Below are 22577 nucleotides of genomic sequence, written 5' to 3'. Positions count from 1 at the left end.
TTTTGCCTCCGGTGAAGGCGACCGCGGCAGGTGGGGAACATGGGGGTCAGTGGGGGAGCCCTGCTGCAAGGGAAGGAGCACGTGGCCCGGTTGTTTCAGGCTTCCCGGGGTGGAGACTCCCAGGCCGAGTCCCCGACCGCTCTAAGACCCGGGCGGAGGGGGAGAGACGAACCACGAACTGTCGGGGGTGCCAATTGGAATTGGTAAGTGCCCCTGGGGACCGGACCCAAGACCAGAGAGAGGCTGATCACCTCTCAACCGGAAAAATTCAGGAGTCTGGACCAAGGCTCAAACCATCGGACTCCTGCTCGGGGGAGGAAAAGTTGTAAACTCTGTGTGACTGAGAGTGTGAGTGTGAACATATCTGTGACTCCACGAGCCGACCAGGCTTACAGAGTCTGATTGGGCCCTCACCTGCGGTGGGCGTGCAAAAGATCCCTTTTTCCTTTGTTTGTCTGTGCCCATCGGGAGAATTCATCATGGGGGGCGGGTTTCTGCCACAGTACTATATTGCATGTATGTTGGAGATCGGACAGCAAGCCATGTGGGTGCACCACCATTTTGGGTAAAATTGAGGAGAGCCACGTGAGTGCCCCACCGTGGAGGGTGGGGCGTGCCTGGTTGTCGTCGTCTTGGATGACGGGTCACGTGAGAGCCCCTCCACCTTGGAACTGGGCAAGGTGCCAGGCTAAGGGCTCTCTTCAGATTAAAGGCTGTGTGCTGCTGCTGTGTGGGCACCGCACCAGTCTGGTTCTCTGTGTAACTGGTTCTGATAAGAATGGCTCTGGTTCTGAAGGACATGAACTGAGGTTCAAGGATGAACATCTGACCTGTAGGGTGTTTGCAGGGTCTGAGCTTCAGGAAACTGCAGGGTGTCCCTGCAAATCTTGGAAATTTTAGTGGAAGGTACCTGCAGTGCCAGGGACTTTCGGCTGCCACATGCTGAGTTTAAGTACAGTCCTTCCCAGAGTGGGAAAGGAACCAGGATTAAAAGAGAATGATGGTTAAATCTGAATGAGTAAAATTATATATAAAGAATGTAAAGTTTTAAGCCTGGAGTAAAGGAAACCTCAACTATGTGTTCTCTGGTTTTGTGGGAAAAGAGCAAATTTCTAACATTGGTGTTGTTTCTGATCAGAAACCCTCTGTACTTGAAGACCTGTTTAAGGTCACCTGTAAGACCTAAGAAAGGTCACCTGTTACTGGTTGGGGAGAATGCCTTTGCCACTCGGGACCCAGGAAGGGTCATTTGGGGCTGATGAGTGCTTCAGCCAGAGGCAAAGCAGCATGTCTCTGCCAAAAGACAGGGCCTGAAGGAGCATGTCTCTGTGAGGCACCGATGGGCGCATTGGTGCAAGAAAATGCCCCTACCTGTGTATTGTTCTGGAACTCTGTGTTTTGGATTTTGCTTTGTATCTGCTCTAAAAGGAAAATTGAGGATTCCAGGGAAGGTTGAAACTTCATACTCTGTAGAGATGTAAATTTTATATATATATATAAAGAAGGTCTGTGAGAAACTGCAAAAACAAATAGAAAAATAAAAGTTTTAGGAAGGAATTACGTGGTGTTAGTTAGTAATAGAAGGTATAAGGCATGGAGATGCAACCTTCGTGGATATCAGAAGCTGTATAAAAGAAAGAATAGAGGGTTTGTAAGTGTTGCAAAATGTCAGGAAGTGAAGGTTTTGAGAAGCCCGGTGGACATCAGAAGGAAAAATATTTTCTTTCATGCTTTGTATTTTTCTCCCTACCTGATTCCTCCAGAATTTGGCATTCTGAAGGAGTGAGTGAAGACATAAGGTTTCTTTGCATAAAACCAATAAGACCAGTCGTTAATAGTGGTTTTGTTAACCAAGACTTTGACTGGAACGTCACATCTGAAGGAGGCATGTATGGGTTCTGGGCGCCACCAGAAAGCCCTGAGGAACTGGGATTGACTTGTGAAGCTAGTGTAAGCCCACAAGAAATGCCTGGTACTTTGGTTGGTTGTGCAGTTCATGGCAGTCTTTCCAGGGAAGGAACAAAGGTTGCTTTCATGAAAGATGGCCAAAAAGGAACCTGTGGGCACAATGGAAGCCTCAAGGATCTGAGTGAAACAACTGTTACACGTGAAGCCAGATGGCAGATGTGTGGCTCTGCTTCTGTGCCCCAAGGGGCGGACTGAAAAGTCAATCTAAAGGTCCCCTGTGTGAGTGCCAGCAAAGCAGACTTAAAGATCATAAGTGATCCAGGCTGCTCTTGGTGTGTTTATGCAAACGAACAGTCAAAATGAAAAGCGGAACTCAAAGTGGTCCCTTTAATAACAGTGAGGGTGATCTTAAGGAGAAAAATTGTGATTCAAGGAAAATCAAAGTGCTCAGTATTAAATATCAGAATGATGCAGCTAACTGTCTTAGAAGCATCTTTTGTTTGAAAGTTAAAACTGGTTTTGTAATATCATCAAAGATGTCCAGTTTACAGGTATGGAGGACCTGTGAAATTGCCATTGCTGAATGTCATTGCAGGAAAGACCTTGCAACTGAATGTCTTCCCAAAAGACAGTCTCACAGGCACAGAGACTGGTTTGGGGATTGTTGTGTGAATTAACCTGTGTGCTCTTCTGTTTCCATAGGACGTATGCCTATGACTTCATTACCTGAGTGGTTGGTTGCAATATAGGCCTCACTTAAGGAGCCCATCTTCATCATCGCCCCCTGGAGCTCAATGGTTTGGCTGAACTAAGTGGTTGCGTTGGCGAGCAGTTTGGGTGATCTGTGGGCTTCACTTTAGAACTGATTTTCCCTTTTCTGTCTTGATGGCTTGGACAGGAAGGGTTCAGATGTCTGGAAGGAGGGAAATCCTAATATATTCCCCTCAGCCCGAGTGAAGTATAATGGACCACAAGAGTTTTGGATAGGTGTAGCATGCCTTGTACACCTTCCTCCAGATAAGCCATTCTTTATTTAAGTTCCTGCCTTTGTCATTTAGTGGTTATGATTTAATTGTGCCTTCCAACTCTTTCCAAATCTGTCATCTCCAGAATATGACCAGGATGCCAACGGTACAGTAATGCCAGCCTTTGGACACCAAACCTGCGACTTCCTGTTGACAGCCAACTGACCAGGATTCTGTAGTGTCCTTCCCCTTACAGGAAGGACTCCCTCCATGCTGCACCCCACCCCTTTCAGGGCACCCCTGACCCACGGGTAGGTAGGACAATGTCTATGTCCAGCTGGAAGTAGTTACAAGAAGATGAGACCTTCATCCATTGTCCTTTAAAAGACTTTAAAGTGGGTGTATATCTGAAAAGAAGGATTGTTACAGGGTGCAGCCAAGAGGGGGGACCCCAAATGGGCATTTAAAATGGGGTCCAGAACTCAAGGCATCCAGGAGATTTTAGATGTCTTCACCCCTTCCCCCACAGGTGTGAGTTGGAGGAGGGACACACGGAGCAAGAACATATAGGGCTATTTTGTACAGCAACAGCTTTACAGCTAATCCATGGCATAGTCGTTTAACATATCTATACCCTTCGGCTGGTCACTTAGATACGCTGAATAGCTGTGGCCATGCCCTGGGCCAGGGAGATGAAAAGAGACTCCCCCCTCCCCCCCGCCCAAGATGTGACTGGGAGGCAGGTCCCCCGAGTTACAGCTCCTGCGTGGGAGCTCAGAGAAGATTGGCTCTCTGTGTCACCTTCCAGCTAACCCATTTTTGGCTTTGAGTGGTAAGACCCTCACAGTGCGGTCAAGACTCCATTGACCTGGACTAGACTGTCTCAGAGGTTAAAGAACTCCCCAACCTTATTTGGGGAAGCCCTAGCAGGATACATGAAGCCCCTCGCTGAGGGGCGCCGACCTGACGATTCTGCAGGACACGGACGACCTCCTCCTGGCGGCCCCATCTCGGGAACAGTGCTGGGAGGGAACGCACATGCTGCTGAAGCTCCTGCTGAATCATTTTGCTGAAGTTAAGCCTAACTGAGGGTTGAAATACCTCCTGGTAATCGTGTGCACCATCTCTGGATGGGTTGAGGCTTTTCCCCCCAAGACAGAGAAAAGCCGGGAAGTCACCCGAGCCCTCCTGAGGGGGGTCATCCCCAGGTACGGACTGCCTCTGACCACTGGAGGGGACAACAGGCCGGCCTTCATCTCACAAGTCATCCAAGAAACAGCCAAGCTTCTGAAGATCTCGTGGAAGCTGCACACCGCCTATCGACCCCAGAGCTCTGGGAAGGTGGAGCGGATGGACCGGACTCTTAAAGAAACCTTAGCTCAATTTCACCAGGAGGCCGGACTGCCCTGGACGGACTTGCTGCCACTAGCATTGCCTAGGGTTAGAAACGCCCCTGACCCCTCAGGATGTACTCCAAATGAACTAGTTTTTGGGAGACCTCCCCCAGTTCTCAGCATACAAAAAGGGGGACTCGGTTGAAAGGTTTATTAGGACAGACAAAATATCTCCAGAAGCTAGGGGAAACATTAGGAAAGATAAACGGGGCCGGTTTGGGCCCGTTTTCACACTTGGTAGGGGCCAGGGACCCCCACCCCGAGGGGGTGCCAGTGCACTCCTTTAAACTGGGAAGTTGTGTATGGGTAAAGGACTGGAAAGAAATAACCACTCCAACCTGTGTGGACAGGGCCACATTTGGTGTTACTAACCACCCTGACTGCCCTTAAAGTTACAGGAATCAGCCCCTGGATCCCCTATAGCTGGGCCAAAACAGCAGCAGATCCCGAGGACCCGAGGACCCGAGGACTAGGCCTGCGCCTAGAATACCCACGCTGAGGCTCCGGAGGACGCCAGCCAGTAAAGAAGACACCAGGGATGCACCATTGTTCCCCAGGGCACCTGACTTTGACTGGCACCTTCGCAGGAGTATTGGGAATTGGACTAGTGACTGTGACCCCTGTGGAATGGAATCCCGCAAAGCGGATCACCCTAGGAATAGTTTCTCTCTGTTTGGTCTCTGCATGTGGGTTTATTGTATGCTGTGGCCCCTGTCTCAGCCCCAGCCTGCAAATGTAATACCCCCGGGCGTAGGATTATGCTCAGTGGTAGAGTGGTCTTTTACTATCACCCAGGGTCAGCTTTCAGCTCCTTCCCTGACATGCCATCGGGTTGCATTCAGTCACAGCAATCCCTCTGCACTTGGGGAGGGAAGGAACACCGGACTGGAGTAACATCCAGGACCATAGGATACCAGACCCGGAGGTGTCAGGCATATGGGACCCTGCATCCTCCGGACCTTGGTCCAAAACCTGGAGGCCATGGTGACTCGTGGGGCAGCTGCCAAAGTGTTAGCCCTCCAGCGGTACCAATACCAGTATCAGGAGTTGCAACCCTCCCCAGCACCTCAGCCGTATAGCCAGGTATATGCTGATGCTAAAGGGGTAAAAGCACCTTATAGCATCGAAGGGGGGACTGTGACAGGACATAGCTGAGCAGTAGCCATTGTTAAGTAGGATCTGGACAGCAGCCATTCCCAGATAAGCAGTTATCTCAAGGCTGCACCCTAACTGCCGCTTTCTGCTTCTGTGTGCCCGCTTCCAGCAGCTGCACTCCTTCCTCCTCCTCCTGCCTTTGTCACAAGAATATAAGCAGGCCCCAGCCTGAGCTCGGAGCCCAGAATTTGGAATTTGCCTCCTCTGGGTCTGCATTCATGAATAAAACTTCACTTCACAAACCCCGAAGCCGTTTGAGTCGTCTTTTCTGTAACAATCCTGAGCCTTTTAAACTGAGTTATGACATCAGTTCACCTCCCCCTGGGACTTGCACACACCTGTCATGAGGAGCTCAGTCCTGAAATGCACGAGGCACAAAGCTATGCTTAACATATGGATGTATGGGTGATTTTCAGTCGTGTGTTCAAAGTGATCAGTGGATTGTTTTTACGTGGGTGTCCCTGGCTTTTAAATGTATGGTCATCCCCAGTCTCATGGACACTCTGACCCAGGTCCCTGGCCCCTCCTCCAAAGGTCAAGGCCACCTCCAGCAGCTGGTCCCTGACAACCCGACCCAGCACAAGCACCGACTCAGGCCCCTCCGGCCCCACCCCGGCATCTGGTGGCGGAGGTTTTCGACTCTCCGCTGAGCTGCTCGGTGGGAAAGACGGCGCAGCAAGGCAGGGAGGGGGCGGGACACAGGTCTCCCCGCTGACTCGGCCGTCCTGGGCCTGGTCCCCGAGTTAGGCCAGGTGTCCCGCACCCCAAGAAACACCTGCCAGCACAGGAGGGGGCCGTGACATTCTGTGCATCGTTTCCACTGTCTGGGACGGGAAGCCTTTGAAACCGAGTGTTCTCCCCAAGGTCTAGACGGGGGAAGAGGAGGGGGTCCCCGGTGCCCAGGGAAGAGCCCGTCAGTAACTGTGGTGACTGCGTGGACTTTAACTAACCGCCCCTCTGACGTGTCTGTGTCACTGCGGGGTGACACCCGGGGTCTGGGGCAGGATAAGGGTCCCGGGTTAACAGACCCCACGCCTGCCCCGGTCTGGGGAGTCATCTCCTCCGGCGGAGCTCCCCCACCTTTCCCCACCAATCAGCGCACACCCTCCTCACCTGGCCCCGCCCACCGCAGAGGTCCCAGCACAAAGGACCCGATGTTCCTGCTGCCCTCTGGGCCCCAGGACAGTCCCACAGCCAGGTTCTCTCGTCACTGCTCTGTCCCAGTGGAGCTGATTTGCACGGAGCAGATCCCTTCCCTGCCCCCCAGTCTGGGGGTCACTGTTGCTGTGGAATCGGCCGGGACCATGGGCGCCGGCAGGCAGCTGCGGAAAGGCCTGCGGTGGGCTCTCAGAGGGTAAATGCAGTGGGAGCTGGGGCCCTGCGGCGCAGAGCACTGGGGCTGCACGAGAACTCTCCCTGCCCGTGGTCGGGCCGGGGCGACAGGCCCTTCCCTCCAAGCCAGTCCCACAGGGGGACAGGGAGTGGCTTTCCAGTCGTTTGCAGTCCTGGGAACAGCAGCCGGAAGAGGGAAATGGCCGTCCTGTGTGACAAGGTCTTGGGCCCAGGCCCAGGGCCCCGGGACAGCCAATGGCTCTGGCTGTGTCCTTTCACGAGTTGGCCAGCAGATGGCCTCCTGGGGTCCAGCACCTGGACACCCGCAGGATGCTCCCTTCTGGGGTCCCACAGATCCCAGTCCAGCCATCGGGTACATTTCTTCTAGAACAATCTCCCTAAAGACAGTCATAACATTTCCCGCCTGTGCCTGGACCCTCCCTCTGGAGTCCTCCCATTCCCCTGACGCCACCAACGCTGCAGGTAGTCCACGAGTAAGGGCCCCACCTGCAGTGACTCCACCCCTGGGACCCCGTCCCCATGTCGTTCCCTTCACCTGACTTGTTCCCCCACATCTGTCCCTGCGAGAACGACCCCAGACGTTCCCAGCCTGGAGGGTCTCAGCCCTTCTGACAGCAGCAAGAGGGGCCACCTGGGTCCCGTCACTGCAGGGAACTCAGCTCTGCCAGCAGCCAGAGTCAGCAACGCAGACTCGTCCCTGGATCACCCCCCAAAAAAGCAAACAAACAAGAAAGAGCAGCCTGCAGACACCTTAAACACAGTCTGGAGAGAGCCATGCTGGATTCTGACCTCAGAGAATTGTGAGATAACAGATTTGTGTTGTATTAGGTCCTGACATTTATACTATTACAGCAAAAATAGAAAGTTAATCCAGTTAAGGATTAGGTAACAATGTGCCAAGGAGGTAAACTGTGACCCTGGTGAGTTAACTGTGGGGTTAGATCTAGAAAGAGCTCTGTCGAAGAGTGACAATTATTGAAACATTTATTTAACACATGTGACATGACACCCACATGCGGGGGGAGGGGGCACCTGGTGAACAGTCACAGTGATGCTGATGATGAGGAAGAGCAGCCTTTCCCCAGGACCCACAGGTGACAGGGACCTCGGGAACCTCAGTGGGTGGTCAGTGGTGGGCATCCCTCTCCTGGACGGGGTCCCACCGTGTGATGGAACTTCCACTGACGTCCGTCTGCCCCCTCCCCACCACCGTCCTGCTCACAGAGGACCTTCAGGTGGGAGTTGGGAGGGCGGGTCTGCTCTGTGCCCACAGGTCACAGGCTGGTTCAGAGAGTGGCCGCTGGTCCCTTCTCAGCCTGTGTGATGGGGTCACTGTGAGTTCATCCTCTGGACCACGGCGTCCTGCAGAGCCAGTCAGTGAAGGGGTGGACCATGGCTCTGACAGTCGACCTTAAAGGATCCAAGTGGGCTGTGGCCTTCACAGTCACCTGCAATGACCTTTACCCTTGGTGCCCTGGGGGGACCCTCGGGGCTGCCCATGACCCTGCCCAACAGGACAATCAGCTGCAAAGGGACAGACGAGAGAGAGGGGAGGGGAGGGGATGGACATGGTTCAGCACTAAAATCTGTGTGAATTATGTACCTCAGTGAACTGCAGCTGCCTCAGTTTCCACACTGTCTACATGAGGCTGTTTCCCAGGGTTTTTGAGAATGAGTGAGATTCACCTGAAGCAGGTAGCACAGCACCCAGTACATGTGAAGTCACCTATAAATGTCAGCTCTGGTTGTTCGAAGCCCCTGACTCACCTTTGGAAAGTTAACTCACTGTCTGCACCCTGGTCTCCTTGTCTCTCGTGTGGAAAAACTGAATGAATGTCAGTGAAGTCCGTCACTCAGTGTGGTTTTAGTGAGTGTTTTCTTGCTGAGATGTTTTGCTGTTCAGGAGGCCCTCAGCTCCAGGTGGGGCATCGAGAAGCAGAGACGTTTCTTCAGCCTGAGGGTCCCCATTCCCATCAGCTGAGCCCTGGGGACACTGGGGTCTCCCAGGGAAGGGGTCAGGCCCTGGGTCAGGCACAAGGGACCTCCCCACTGCTTTCTGTGCTGGGCAAATGGTCAAAGGGCAGTGCGCACTGTCTAATCCCTGAAAACAGGCCTCAGAGGCCCAGAGAAGCGGGTGTGTGGGAAGGTGAAGATGTGAGACCCGTCGAGGGCATTGTAGAACGAGACCTCCCCCAGCTCACAGTCCAGGAAAACCCCCCACCCTCTCAGGGGGGCTCACGTTGGTCAGTGTGGTCTGTGGGTCTGTGAGAGACCGGTAACCCTTCCCAGGATTCAGCTCCACTGTCCAGAACCCATTCTCGGGGGCCATTTTAACTATCCCTTTTCTCATCACATTCTCCCTGCACACCCCAACACACCATTCTTCTCTGTCCCCCACGTCCACCTCCCAGAAGTGTCTCCCTGACGTGAAGCTCTCACAGCCCAGCACACACTCATTCCTGCAAAATCTCTTGGGGTTTTCTGGCAGGTTCTGCCATGTGTCTGCCCAATGAAGGCTCCTCTTGTCCTCAGAAACACGGAGGGCGGGGTGGGCGGTGTCTGGATCCAGAAACACATCCGCTGCAGGGGGTCAGAGGGCGTTGGGGTCAGCCATGGTTTTCAGAGCCTCAGCCTTCCAGGCCTGTGTCTGGGCAGGAGGCCCAGGCCCACAGTCTGGGGTCCCCAGCCCACCCTGGACGTGACCGTCAGCCGTGCCAGGGACACTGCAGGGGTCTGGTGTTTGCTGGGGGAGGGAAGGGTGAGGAGGGCTGGGATCTACCATTTTCCTGTTTCTGCCCCCAAATGCTGTGTCCACCTTTGCTGTAAAGCTACATGGATTAAATGTCAGCCCTGGCTCTGCCCTCCCTGAGCTGGGGGACGTCCTTTCCTGCACAGTCTCTCTTTCCTCAGACACCAGCTACGGAATATCTTGAGTTCAATATCATGTCTGTGAAATGGGGGTAAAAACACTGATCTCTGGGGAGGAATAGGACAAATGGGTGGTATCCCTGAGCCCCAGGCTAGGCACAGAGGAAGTGCCTGGTGTGACAACAGACACCGTGTCCCTCCTGTGCTCGGGGCCAGGCTGGGCTCCATGTGCTCTGGGGTCCACTCCCCACCTGTCCCACCCCCTCTGGCCCAGGACTCAGTCCTCCATGGACAGCACCCCTGGGCCCCTGGGCTCTGGTTACTGTGGGGTTTGGCCAAGGGGAGGTGCAGGCTGAACACGGGAAGGAGGGAGGAGAGGGGGCATAGCGCTGACCCCCACGTCCCCCAGGGAGATGCTCCACCACAGCTCCTCCCCCAGGAGCCCCCCTGAGCCCCAGCTGCCTCCTCCAGGCCCCAGCGAGTCCTCCCTGTTCCTCTGCCCTCGGCCCAGGGGTGGTCACAGCCCCCACTGCTGGGAGCCCTGGGGCCTCATCTGTCCTTGTTGGTTTCCCTAATGTCACCCCACCTGTCACTGTGAACACACCCAACCCCATCTCTGTGTCAGGGATTTCCTTCACCTCTTCCTGCTGTGACCTTTGACCCACCTCACTGTCCTCAGCCAGCACACCAAGGCCTCCAGGTGACGGTCATCCGTGTCCCTTAAACACGGCCATGAGCACTTTTGTCACTAACAGCCAGAGTGACAGGGGCACTGAGGTCAACTCCACACTGGGGATCGTGTGGATTATAAAGGGTCACCTGTCACAGGACCACCGGGAGGTGTGGCTGGTGCTGCCCCATTCTTTGTCCCTGTTCCTGTCAGTCATCAGTGCCCGAGTCACAGTGTGAGAAAGTGCTGTAAGGGGGTGTGTTGTCAGGGAATAATCTGTGCAGGTTGTGGGGTCCTCTGTCCTCTCTGACCCTGCACCCCTGGGAGTGAATCACCCTACAGCACAGTCTGTTTCGCAGTCTGAGGAGTTGTCTGCATCGCTTTTTAGGTCTTAAGACACCTTCTCCTCACCCGTGGTCATTACCGTCAGACAAACACCCCCTTCAAACAGGCCGACTGTTTCCTGTGGGTGTTCTGACAACACACAGTCACCCCCTCACTCAGTCCTTGTCCCAGCCCTCACAGAGCAGGAGTGACTGTGGAACACCGCAGAACTCGGGGGCACACAGGGGCAGGAGGGGAGGAGCCTGGTCAGGACATCCCCTCCATCTCCCTGCAGCCCCTTCCTCCAGCCCCTTCCTCCTGCCTCTTCCTCCCACAGAGACCTGTGGACCCCAGGACAGCTTCTGTCCCTGGTCCCTGGGCTCTGGGCAGCAGGTGGGCACACCTTTGAGACCTTGACCTCAGGTCACCCCCCAGAACTGTCCCTGTCAAGAGTTGGAGAGGAAAGAGGGAGCAGGGGCCCTCGGGGGTTGTCCTGGGGACACAGAGGGACCCACTCACCAGGCTGGAAGAGGGCCGTCTTCCACTGCTGGAAGGAAGGAGACACAGACAAGGAAAGGTCACTCTTTCTGTCCCCCCCCCCCCCGCCACTGTCCTCACTGAGCCTCTTCTCTCTCCTCCCCTCAGTCCCCTCCAAAGCCCACTCCCCTCGTCTGCAGCTCTGCGGGCCAGGCTGCACCCTCTCCCAGTGCTGGGCTTCCCCCCATCACGCTGGGGCCGTGGGGACACGACCAGGCTGTGCCGGGTGTGGGCGTGGGTGTCAGCAGGGTGAGGGGACACTGGGTCTGGAAGGTCCTCTCTGAGTGACCAGACAGGAGGGGGGCGGTGCAGACACAGAGAATGAGCCTCTGAGCAGGATGGGGATGGCCCCTCCCCCAGCAGGAAAGGCTGCACCTGCTTCCCCCACAGGAGCCAGGAAACCAGAGAGCCTCAGGCTCACTCACCTGCATAGGCCTGAGACCGCTCCCCACCTGCAGTGGAGACAGACAGTCACCTGAACTGTCCTTTCTGAGTTGGTTCCTTTCTCTCCCTGGTGCCCCATGTCATCATCCTGTGTGCCCCCCCCACCCTCCCCACCTCCCCCTCTGCCTGTTCCCTCCCCGGCGCCCCTCCTCTTTCCATCAGCTGCAGCTCAGGACCCCCAGGCGCCCTGCAGGGGCTGTCCCAGGGTCACCGCACAGCTGTCCTGTCCGTGTCTGTGCAGCAGTCACCTCTCATCCCTGCTTTAGCTTCTGAAGTTTCAGTTACCTTCTTGACAACCACGGTCGGGGAATAGTGAATAGAAAATTCGCAGAAACAAACAATTCATAAGTTTTAAATTGCAGATCAGTCTCAGCGGCGTGATGAGGTCCCCTGCTGTCTGCTCTGACCTGGCGCCTTCAGAACTTTCTCAGAGTCCAGCACCTCCACCCAGAGTCCTCTGCCCTTAGTCACTGAGGAGCGTCTCTGTGACATATAGACGGTCCAAGTATCACAGCACTGGTGTTCAGTCAGCCTTATTTTACTTAATATCGATTCCAACGTGCAAGAACAGTGATGCTGCAGTGCTGGTGTGCTAATGAGAAACCTTCCTTTACTTGAAAAGGAAAAGTGTCGTGTATTCAAGGTTTGGGACTATCTGGTCAGACAGCCCCTGGGGCACCTGGACCATGACCCTGTCATATAAGTGATGACCGGGTTCTCCAGGACCTGAGTGTGTCTGCGCACACGCTGCCCCATGTGCACACGCGTGTACCTGTGTGCTGGGGTTCATTCCCCTCAGTCTGCATTATTTCCTGCCCACTCCGGAGACAATGGACCAACCTAATGGGAAAAATTTCAGATACTATGTTTTTCAGCAGTAACGGTAAGTCTGGGACAACTGACGCAGCCACTCCCGCTTTTAAGACACTTTTCTCTCCTTCTGCCTTTCTTGTCAGTGCGCTACAGAGTTTGTGAACCAACCAGGGCGGGAAGGACTCACATGCTGAGTCACCTCCCCCTCCCCCTTTCTGGTATTCCGGGGTGTTCCGCGGCAGCGCCCCCTGGTGGAGGGAGGCAAAGACCGTTCCCCACTGAGACAGACCACAGCCTGGTCCCCGCATCAGCGCCCTCATTCCTGCCCCTGGGAGGTTAGGCAGGACGGAAGGGACTGAAATATCTGAGCAGAGAGGCTGAGAGTCCAGTCCGGGTCACTCACGTGGTAGGTACGGGATGTTTGTCCACCCTGCAGGGAACAACGTGAGGGGTCAGTGACTCGTGTAATGCAGGGACCCGAGGACGCGTGGGCCGGGGACCGCCACTTACTGAGTTTGTCCTGCAGCATCTCTGGAAATAAACAGAAAAAGAAACTCCTTTAAAGGGAATCAAACAGAGGACCCGCGTGGTAGGTGCGGCCTGTGGTGGGGAAGTGGCGATCACCTGCAGAGGGGCCTCACCTTTGGTGCTTCGCTCCGTCTCCTTCTCCTGGGACAGGGCCTGGATCTTCTTCTGCTGTCGCCACAGGAAGTAGCCCGCCCCCGCCAGGAGCCCCAGCAGAGCCGGCAGGGTCACGCCCAGGGCCACCACCCAGGGCTGCGCGTTCCGGAAGAAGGGGCCTGCGAAGGGTGAGCCTCAGCTGATGGCCACCCTGGGTCTCAGAGTATCTGGGGACCGAAAACAATCGTTCTCTCCCCGAAGTGCCCAGAACTTTCACTGGCACATAACACCGTTGTCTTGAAGTAACTGCCTCTCACATGGGAATATTTTGAAATTAAAAGAACATTATATACAAGAACATTGAAATCTCTCCACTGCTCCTCCCTCTGCCATTTATTATCTCTTTCTGAGTCACTTTACTCTGGGGATTAAGAATGTGAACTTTGGGACTGGAGACCTGGGTTTTAATTCTGGGTCTTCCACCTGACTAGCTCTGTGACCTTGAACTAATGACTTAAGCATCTGTTTCTGGTGTCCTGATGGGTCAGAGATTAAGTTAATGTTTATACAGTGCCTGACACATAGTGAGTCCATGCAAGTTTTATTATATTTTAAAAATATTAATATGTTTATTTTATCTTGTTCACACCGCAGACAGCACTCTACTCCAGCGGGTCCACAGGTTGTTCTCCCTGCTCCCCCGGGTCTGGGCGACCTTCCCGCCTCAGCACAGGGGGCAGGTCTGTGTCTGCTCTCACAGGGCAGCGCCCCCTGCACACACGGCCCCTCGGGGGCACTTGCACCGTCTCTGACTCTTTGTTAAAATGGTTAATGATACAGGAAATAACCCTTTATATGAGGCATTAAGTAGAAATGTGACCTGATCTGTCAGATAAAGTCCCAGAAGTGGGATCTTGCGTAACTGAGTGAGCACTCTGGATAAGGAGGTTGTGGTGTCCCCAGTGGCAGTTGTGCTTATTGACACCAAAACTACATCAAACAATAGCCACAAACCTCTAAGAGAGACTGTCTTCCAAAATTCCAACATCAGAATGTGTTACCAACCACCTCGTTTTCACCTTTGTTGCCAGTCTCATAGGTGGAAATATCTCCCTAGGCAGTCAGATTGGACACCTTTTTGTGAGTTACTACCTGTTCTTTGAACTGATAACTTCTGTTCTTTGGTCATTGTTGTACTTGGTTGTTTAATATTTTAAGGAGATCAGCCCTGTTTCTAAGATTTGTGTTGTACATATTTTTCCCCTTTTCTCATGTCTTTGCTGATCTTGACCATTTGTCCCCCAGTTCCCATCCCCTGGCACCGTGTGTGGCCACAGGAAGAGCTCAGAAGGTGTCTGTGACTCAAACAGCTTCATGGGGAAGGAGCAGCAGGTCCCTGCTCTGTCCCTTCTGTTCCCTGCACAGACCCAGGTCAGCAGCAGACAACCACACCTTCCCCCAGGGGCCACCCAGGAGCCCAGGGCAGTGGGCAGGGCACTCACCTGGGATGGAAAGCCGTGGCTGATGACCTCTCCTGGCCCAGCAGGGGGTTTCTGATGACACAGGAGACCCCCTCCCCAGAGCCACCTTCCCAGGATCACAGAGGCTGAGGCTGCATAAAGGCCCTGGGGGGTCTGCAGCCTCTGTGGCCACCTCAGCAGACAAGCTGTGTCCCCTGGCGTCTCTCCACTGGATCTGGGGCTGCGGGTACCAGCCGGCAGACGTGCACTCCACACGGATCCCTCCAGCCTCGTAGCCCTTCATTTCAACGTGGGGGTCAGAGCCCAGTGCTGGGGAGGAACAGTGAGTCTGAATCATGGGGAGCCCTCTGCACTGGTGAGGGTCTCCACAGCAGGGAGGGACACACCCACCCTGGAAGAGCCCAGCAGGGATTCACAGGAGCTGTTCCCAGAGTGTGCTGTGCAGGAGAGACTGACCCACAGCGTGACCACTGCCTGACCATTGCTGGACCCTCATGCTGGATCCAGGGGCGATCTGGGCTAGAACAGACATTGCTTCCCCTGAATGTCCTTAGATACTGCTGGGCCCTCCCCTCCCCCATGGCCCAGACATGCTGGTTCCTGGAACAGCCCCTGACCCCACCCTGAACAAATGTGGAGGTGGTTCCCTGTTATCTGAAGCAGGTCCCATCCCAGTGCCCCTATCCTTCCCGCCTGTCCCTGTGTGAGCCTCAGCCCTGCCGTGTGTGGGGGAAAGATATGAGCTTGTCTTGCCGACGCCCAAGCTCTGCATTTGCATGTAGGTCCCCTCAGTAGAGGTCTTGCTGTAATTAATGCTACTGTTGTCAGCCTGTTTTTGAGTCTCCCAACCCAGGGAAAGCTTGTAGGGATGTGGTCATGTAGAAAGGGAGACAACTTCCTCAAAGAACAGAGCTGACCTGCAGGGCCCTGGGGACAGTAGAGCTGTTACTGCCCATGTCTCTAGCCCTCAGCACACCAAGAGGGGCGTGGGGAGCAGCCTGTTTGCGAGACCTGAGGGGACAGAGTCCCTCGTAGGGAGGGACTTTCTTAAGAGGACCTGTGGTCTCCAGGGAGGGACAGTGTCTGGCTCAGGAGGCCCCTACAGGGACAAAGCCAGGGACCCCCCACAGTCCATCCCTCTGCCAGGGCTCCCCAGGGACCCACCAGGCAGAAGCCCAGGGCAGGGGCTGTGTCCTGAGAAGGTGAAGTGCAGCCCTGACACCCGGACACGAGCACTTTCATGGGGGCAGCACCTCAGACAAGGTCACTCTGTCCCTGGGACGGGTCAGGACACAGTCAAGACCACTCAGCAGTCGGTCTGAGCACAGAGGAAGCAGGAACAGTGTGCAGACCTCAGCAGTGACCACCCTCCCCTGTCCTGGCTGGGAGTGACCCATGACACCCCTGCACCTTCCTGACAGCATCCAGCCCAGAGCAGAGCCCTGCTTCCACATCCCCCCAAGTCCCCTGACAGCCCAGGGGTCACACCCAGTCCTCCCTGACACCCCCTCTCTGAGACACCCCGGTTTCCTCCCCTGTGTGTCCCCCCTCACTGCTCCAGGGATGGACACACCCTGTTCAAACTGCACGTGTGTCCCGGGGCCTTTGGTTGGAGGGTGTGGGCACTGCAGGTGCTGTCCCTGCAGCCCAGCCCCCTGGACCCACAGCAGCGGGCACCTGGGGGCCCACGGCCACTGTCTGGGACACACTGAACCCAAACACCTTTGTGCCACCCACTGCAGTGGAAGTGTCCTCCTCATTCTTCCTGTCCCCAACCTCCACTTCCCTGCTGAGACCTGGTGGGCGGCGTGAGGGACTCTTCACTGGATGCAGGAGGAGCCCTTTCTGGGGGACGACCTGGGTCTGTTACAAGGCCTCAGAGAAGCAGGGAGGTAGGTGGGGGGGCAGGTGCTGGTGAGGAGCTGAGAGAGCTCTCAGGTGGGCCTGGAGCCTCTGTACCTGCCCCACAGGAAACAAGCTCAGATCAAACCTGAGACTCACCTGCAACCTTCAGCTCCACCTGGGCTTTTGCATAGAAATCTCCATCTTGGAAATAACACAGGTAGGTTCCGCTGTCAGAGGCTCTGATATCCTGAATCCAGAGAGCAGCCTTCCCCGCAGTGATGTCCTCTCTTAAAATCGAAGTTCTCCCTCGATACTCTGCTGCCGGCATGACTTCCTGCCCGTGTGCGTACGTGTGCACTACCTGCCTGGGGCTGGATCGCTCCCACCTCAGCTGCATGGTGTCAGCGCTCATCTCCGGGGACAGGTGACAGGGCAGCTCAGCGACTTCACCCTCAATGGCCAGGATGGGCTCGGGGGGTCCAACCACAGCGAAATCAGCTGGTCATCAGAAGAGGGGCTCCGTCAGAGGGAGCTGGGGCCAGAGGGACCAGGGGGTGCCCCCAGCAGGGAGGGTGAGGGGAAGGGACTCCTAGACAGGAACTCAGTCCTCACACAGGTGTGGTCTGGACGGGCCTTGCAGGGGGTGGGGGGAGTCCCAGGGTTCTGACTGGGCCCCCAAGGGAAAGGCTTCAGGTGCACAAACGCAGAGCAGGTCCTACCTGAGCAGGGGCTGAGCAGCTGGACCACGGCGAGGCAGACAGGGAGGGCAGGCAGACGGAGGACCAGGTGCCTCACCATCGTTCCCTCTTTGGCAGAGAGAGATGCCAGCAGGGGCTGGGTAGCAGTGATGACCTTGGAGAAGGTGGAGAATTCAACGTGGAGGCGCGGCCTCCCCAGGGCCGACCCGGGGTGCAAACGGGATCCCTGCTGACCCGGGAGCCTCCTCTGCAAATGTCTCCTGGGGAGTCTCCTAACCTTGTATCCCAACATGGAAACCACCCAGGAAACATGGAACGGTAGTGCACATACCTTAACCTCTCCAGCAGGGAGTGCGGGGCTCTCCTGTGCGAATGTGCTCAGAAGTCCCTCCACTCACCCACACGTCCCTGCCACAGCCAGTTGTGGGCACCCTCAGCATCACCCTCTGAGGAAGGCAGGCCCTTCTCCTCTGAGTCCCCAATCCCTCTGCTGCCCCCTGCAGGCCGTGCTCTGCACAGCAGCCAGGACGTCCTGACCCCTCCCCTCCCTGCTGCTCAGCCCCTCCCAGGGGCTCCCCTTCCATCCAGAGCAGAAGCTGAAGTCCTTGGCACCTTATGATTTTTAAGTTAACTGCATGTTTTTAATGAAGAGTTTTCCACGTGCGGTATGTATTTTCGCATATTTTGAAGAATATGTATGGTTTTTAAATTTCTGATTATAGACAAATTTAAAATGAAAAATACATAAATGGATAATACATGAATAATTTATAACAGTGATCATATATGTTGCTTAACATGAATGTAAATACTTCTGGATATGTTTGGTCACATATCTGCACCAAGTGCCTTAAAAATGTTTCATCCTTTTACCACAAATTTGACATGCAGGAATTACTCTCAAAACACACATAAAAAAATGAGGCATTAACACAAAGGTTTATATTTAATGCTGTTCAACATAGAAAAATCTACAACAGAAAAATACAGAGACAGTTTAAATGCCTACATTGCATTCAATTTTGTTACAAACATAAGTAAAAACTTTTTAAGAAACATGATTACTTAGCCAACAACCAACATAATACTCAGTGGTGAAAAGCTGAAAACTTTTCTGGTGGGATCAGGAAAGAGATGCCCACTGTGGCCACTTCCACTGAGGACGGTACTGGGGGTGTAGCCCCCGGTCAGACTGGACAAAGAAAGGAAAGGCATACAAACCAGACAGGAGGAAGTTAGACTCTCACTACATGCAGATCACATGACACAATGTACAGGAAAGCCTGAGGACTCCACCAAAAAGATAAACTACTAGAACTACTAAGTGAACTCAATAACGTTTCAGGATACAAAATCACAAACCTGTTGCATTTCCAACAGCAACACTGAATAATCAGAGAAAAAAAATTATACATCCCATTTACAATTTCATCAAAAAGCATAACACGTCTAGGAATAAATTCAACCAAAGAGTCAAAAGAGCTCCACCCTGAAAACATGAGAAAAGGAAGAAAGAAACTGAGGAGGATACAAATGAATGAAAGGATACACTGTGCTCCTGGGTTGGAAGGATTCATCTGGTAACATTGTAATAGGGAGAGAGGGAGAGAGAGGGAGAGACAGAAACATCTATTGGCTGCCTCTCCTAGGCTCCCCAACCAACACCTAATAATCGAAGCAACAACCTAAATTTGTGTCCTGACCAGGATTCAAAGCCACAACCTTCCCCCGTATGGGATGCTGCCCCAACCCCCTGAGCCACACTAGCCAAGGTTTTACATCTAAATCTTTAAGACACTCACATCACAGCCCACCACGCCATTCCTCCACCGTTGTTTCTGTAAGTGATGACCTGCTAACTGTAGGGCTGGTCAAGGGGTTCACTCAGTTTGAAGTAAAAATAAAAACACATTTTCATTTTTACCAGTAATTGATTGAACAACATATTCACCAAACAAACAAACATTTTGGCCAACACAACACTATGTGACTGCAGATAAACAGCCAGTTTGCTGAAGAATTCCAGACACCAACTTCACTCACTCCACCCTCAGACATTCAGCTCTGGGAGGTTTGCTGACCTGACCAGTCACCTGAACAGACTGTGTTGTTTGCACGTTGTCCCCTGGATGCAGAAATCTCAACACCCTCTTTTCTGTGTCTTTGTTGTGTATCTTTTTTTCCTTTCTCCCTCATTACAAAAACCATGCCTGTGTGCGATTGTGCAGATGGTCTTTGAGCTGAGACCCCATCATCTGGAGCTGCAAGCCTACTTTCCTCCCACCATCCATTCCTGTCTCTCAAGTACTGGCTTTCGAGTGGCAGGCAGCTAAACCTGGTGTCAACTTCTCTTCTGGAATCTCCTAGAACACGTTCCCAGAGACGAGCAGGAGAGACTGTGAGGGGCCTTGCTCCTCTCTGACCACAGGAAGTTCCCAGGGACGGGCAGGTGTCCAGCTCCCTGGTTCCCGTTGTCTCCCTCGCACAGGTGTCCCAGTGCAGACCTTACCTGCCCTGCTCCACGCTCCCCCTGTGCCCTCACCTGCAGGCTCACAGACCCACACTCCTTCTCTGGCTGAGGGACACCCTGCAGGCTCCCCCAGCTCCTCAGCCTCTCTCCCAAGGGGCCCTGGGGCCCTGGCTCTCACCAGCTCCCCGCAATTACCCTTGGCTCTCCAGCTGAAAATCCTAGAACTCAGGTATTCCACAGCTGTCCCTTAGAGTTGGGTCTCTGACCTGGAAGACAGTGTGGGGAAGAGGAAAGCACGCTCACCCAGAGGAACAGAGCTGAGCCCTTCTCTCAAAGCCCTTTGTTCTGATTGGCTCAGAGCCTGGGTCTCATCAGTTGCTGGGCAGAAACCCGTGGGTAACGTTGGCATGAGCTGGGACCCAGAGATGGATGGAGCAGTGCAGACCAGCTCCAGCCCTGACTCCCCCCTCTGGGTCTCTCTGTGTGCTCACCTGCGTGAATCAGTCCTGGGTGTGGGTGGGTGTGAGCAGTATCTCACTGTACACACCTGCTTCATGTCACTTGTGTCACAGTGTGTTCAGCAGAGGAACCAGGACAGAGCAGCAGAGGGCAGTGTGGGAGCAGAGGAGGGTGCAGGAGTTACAGGGTCACTGTGGTCGTTGGCTAACGTCTTTGACAGCAGAGCCCAGTGCAGGAGTGACAGAGAGAGGGCAGGCCCACGCCACCTGTCCTGGCCCCTGTGACACTCAGGTCTCAGATCCACTCCCAGGCAGCACTGTGTTCAGGTTCCCACGGGCGGTGCTGTCAGGGGCCGATGGGCAGGTTCCAGGTTTTCCAGAGAAGGTTCATGGGGGTGTTGCTGAGAGGGTCCATCCACCCTCTGCCCCCATCTGAGCTGCACCTGGGTTTCAGGTGTGCCCACTTCTCTCTGCTGCAGGGTCTGTGTTCTCTGAGGTTGGGTGGGAGAGGATGTGAGTGTGTCTGTCAGGGGACTTGGGGACCAGCAGGGTCCACCTGTGGCCTGGGGCCTCCAGAGACACTCTATTTAGGTCTCAAGGCTGTGAGTTGAGCCCCCAGGGCAGAGTGTGACTGTGGCTGATGGACTCTGATGCATTCCATGGCTTGAATGTGGGTTCTGGGGTGGAGGCGGCTGCTCCCTTGTGCCACATCTGTTCCCTGCTGCTCCTCAGTGAACAGACCAAATTTGGGGGAGAGGGTACTGCACTGTGCCCATCCCCCTTGTTGATGGGAGAGGCTGAGGGACTGAGTTTGAGCCGATGGTTTGCAGGTGGGTGCTGTGTGTTGTGTTTCTCCAGAGAGATCCATGCTCCTCCCACTCCCTCCTTCCTCTTGGGTGGACACCATCTCTGGACCTGGAGCTCAGCAGCCATCTTGTCACCCAGAGGCCACCTGGGGATGGACGCCACACACTGAGAGGGCAGAGAATGGAGACAGGTGGAGGCTGGGGCGTGGATGCCTCTCTGAGCTCTCAGACCAGCCCTGGACCGCCGCCCTCTGGGGTCATCTCCCGTGAGAGGAACGTGAACCATTTTTAGTTGAAGCCCCGGGCACCTCTGGTCTCTGTTACCAGCAGCAGAACCCGGTTCTTCCCGCCCCACCCCCTCTGTCAGCAGTTTGTCGGGAAAACTACAAACACAGAGCACAGCTGAGGGAATGTTTCAATGAACACTGAATATACCTACTGCTCATTTTTAAATATTTTCTTCTTAAAATAATTTCATATGATTTCAAATTAATTCATTGGGGTGATACTGGCCTCCCAAACCCTAAACCCGATGAAACGTCATCTGCACACACGGCATCATGTGCCCATCCCCCCAGCAAAGTCTCTTTCTGTCCCCAGTTCCCCTCCTTTTCCCACCTCTACCCACCCCACACCCCTTTCCTCTGCTGTCACCTCAGTGTTTCTGCGTCTACGGGTTAACTGTATGAGGGGGACCACCCCCCAAATACCCTGGGAGTATCTTTGGGAGGGCAGGCCTCTTGTAGTCCAGGCTCCCCGGACTACACACACTTACCTTGTCATGTACAAGGAACATGTTACAGTACACGCTCACTTTCCCTGGATGCCCCTGTGCGTAGTTACTCACCTGGAGCCTTTTAAACTGAGTTATGACATCAGTTCACGTCCCCCCTGGGAACTTGCACCCACCTGTCAGGAGGAGCTCAGTCCTGAAATGCACGAGGCACCAAAGCTGTGCTTCACGTATGGATGCAGGAGTAGTTTTCAGTCGTGTGTTCAAAGTGATCAGTGGATGGTTTTTACGTGGGTGACCCCGGGTTCTAAATGTATGCTCATCCCCAGTCTCAAGGACACTCTGACCCAGGTCCCTGGCCCCTCCTCCAAAGGTCTAGGCCACCTCCAGCAGCTGGTCCCCGACAGCCCGACCCAGGACAAGCACCGACTCAGGCCCCTCCGGCCCCGCCCGGGCACCTGGTGCCGGAGGTTCTCGACTCTCCGCTGAGCTGCTCGGTGGGAAAGACGGCGCAGCAAGGCAGGGAGGGGGCGGGACACACGTCTCCCCCGCTGACTCGGCCGTCCTGGGCCTGGTCCCCGAGTTATGCCAGGTGTCCCGACATCCCAAGAAACACCTGCCAGCACAGGAGGGGGGGGGGTGACATTCTGTGCATCGTTTCCACTGTCTGGGACGGGAAGCCTTTGAAACCGAGTGTTCTCCCCAAGGTCTAGACGGGGGGGAGAGGAGGGGGTCCCCGGTGCCCAGGGAAGAGCCCGTCAGTAACTCTGGTGACTGCGTGGACTTTAACTAACCGCCCCTCTGACGTGTCTGTGTCACTGCGGGGTGACACCCGGGGTCTGGGGCAGGATAAGGGTCCCGGGTTAACAGTCCCCACGCCTGCCCCAGCCTGGGGAGTCACCTCCTCCTGCAGGGGAGCTGCCCCCACCTTTCCCCACCAATCAGCGCACACCCTCCTCACCTGGCCCCGCCCACCGCAGACACAGCCTGGTTCCCAGGTGTCTGCTCCGTCCCAGTGGAGCCGGTTTGCACGG

The 22577-nt window shown here is 54.7% G+C and overlaps 2 protein-coding genes and 1 pseudogene across 2 annotated transcripts in view; all 3 read right to left on the bottom strand.

Annotated features, from left to right (window-relative positions):
- LOC123825735 (butyrophilin subfamily 3 member A3-like) overlaps positions 1-22577 on the bottom strand; it is a 68144-nt gene that overhangs the window by 34676 nt on the left and 10891 nt on the right. The window lies entirely within an intron of this gene.
- On the bottom strand, positions 7822-11605 carry LOC123825739 (annotated as a pseudogene).
- LOC123825738 (butyrophilin subfamily 3 member A2-like) lies at positions 12827-17176 on the bottom strand. Its single transcript, XM_045849360.1, is given in 9 exon segments — positions 12827-12861; positions 12942-12962; positions 13073-13246; positions 14202-14209; positions 14582-14643; positions 14645-14683; positions 14685-14842; positions 16535-16876; positions 17098-17176. Coding segments are annotated over 9 exon segments (918 nt in total).

The sequence above is a fragment of the Phyllostomus hastatus genome, unplaced genomic scaffold (assembly GCF_019186645.2).
Source record: "Phyllostomus hastatus isolate PE091 unplaced genomic scaffold, TTU_PhHast_1.1 phas_contig_641, whole genome shotgun sequence".
NCBI lineage: Eukaryota > Metazoa > Chordata > Mammalia > Chiroptera > Phyllostomidae > Phyllostomus > Phyllostomus hastatus.
Note: the sequence above shows the minus strand (reverse complement) of the source record. Positions and strands in the feature narration are given on the sequence as shown.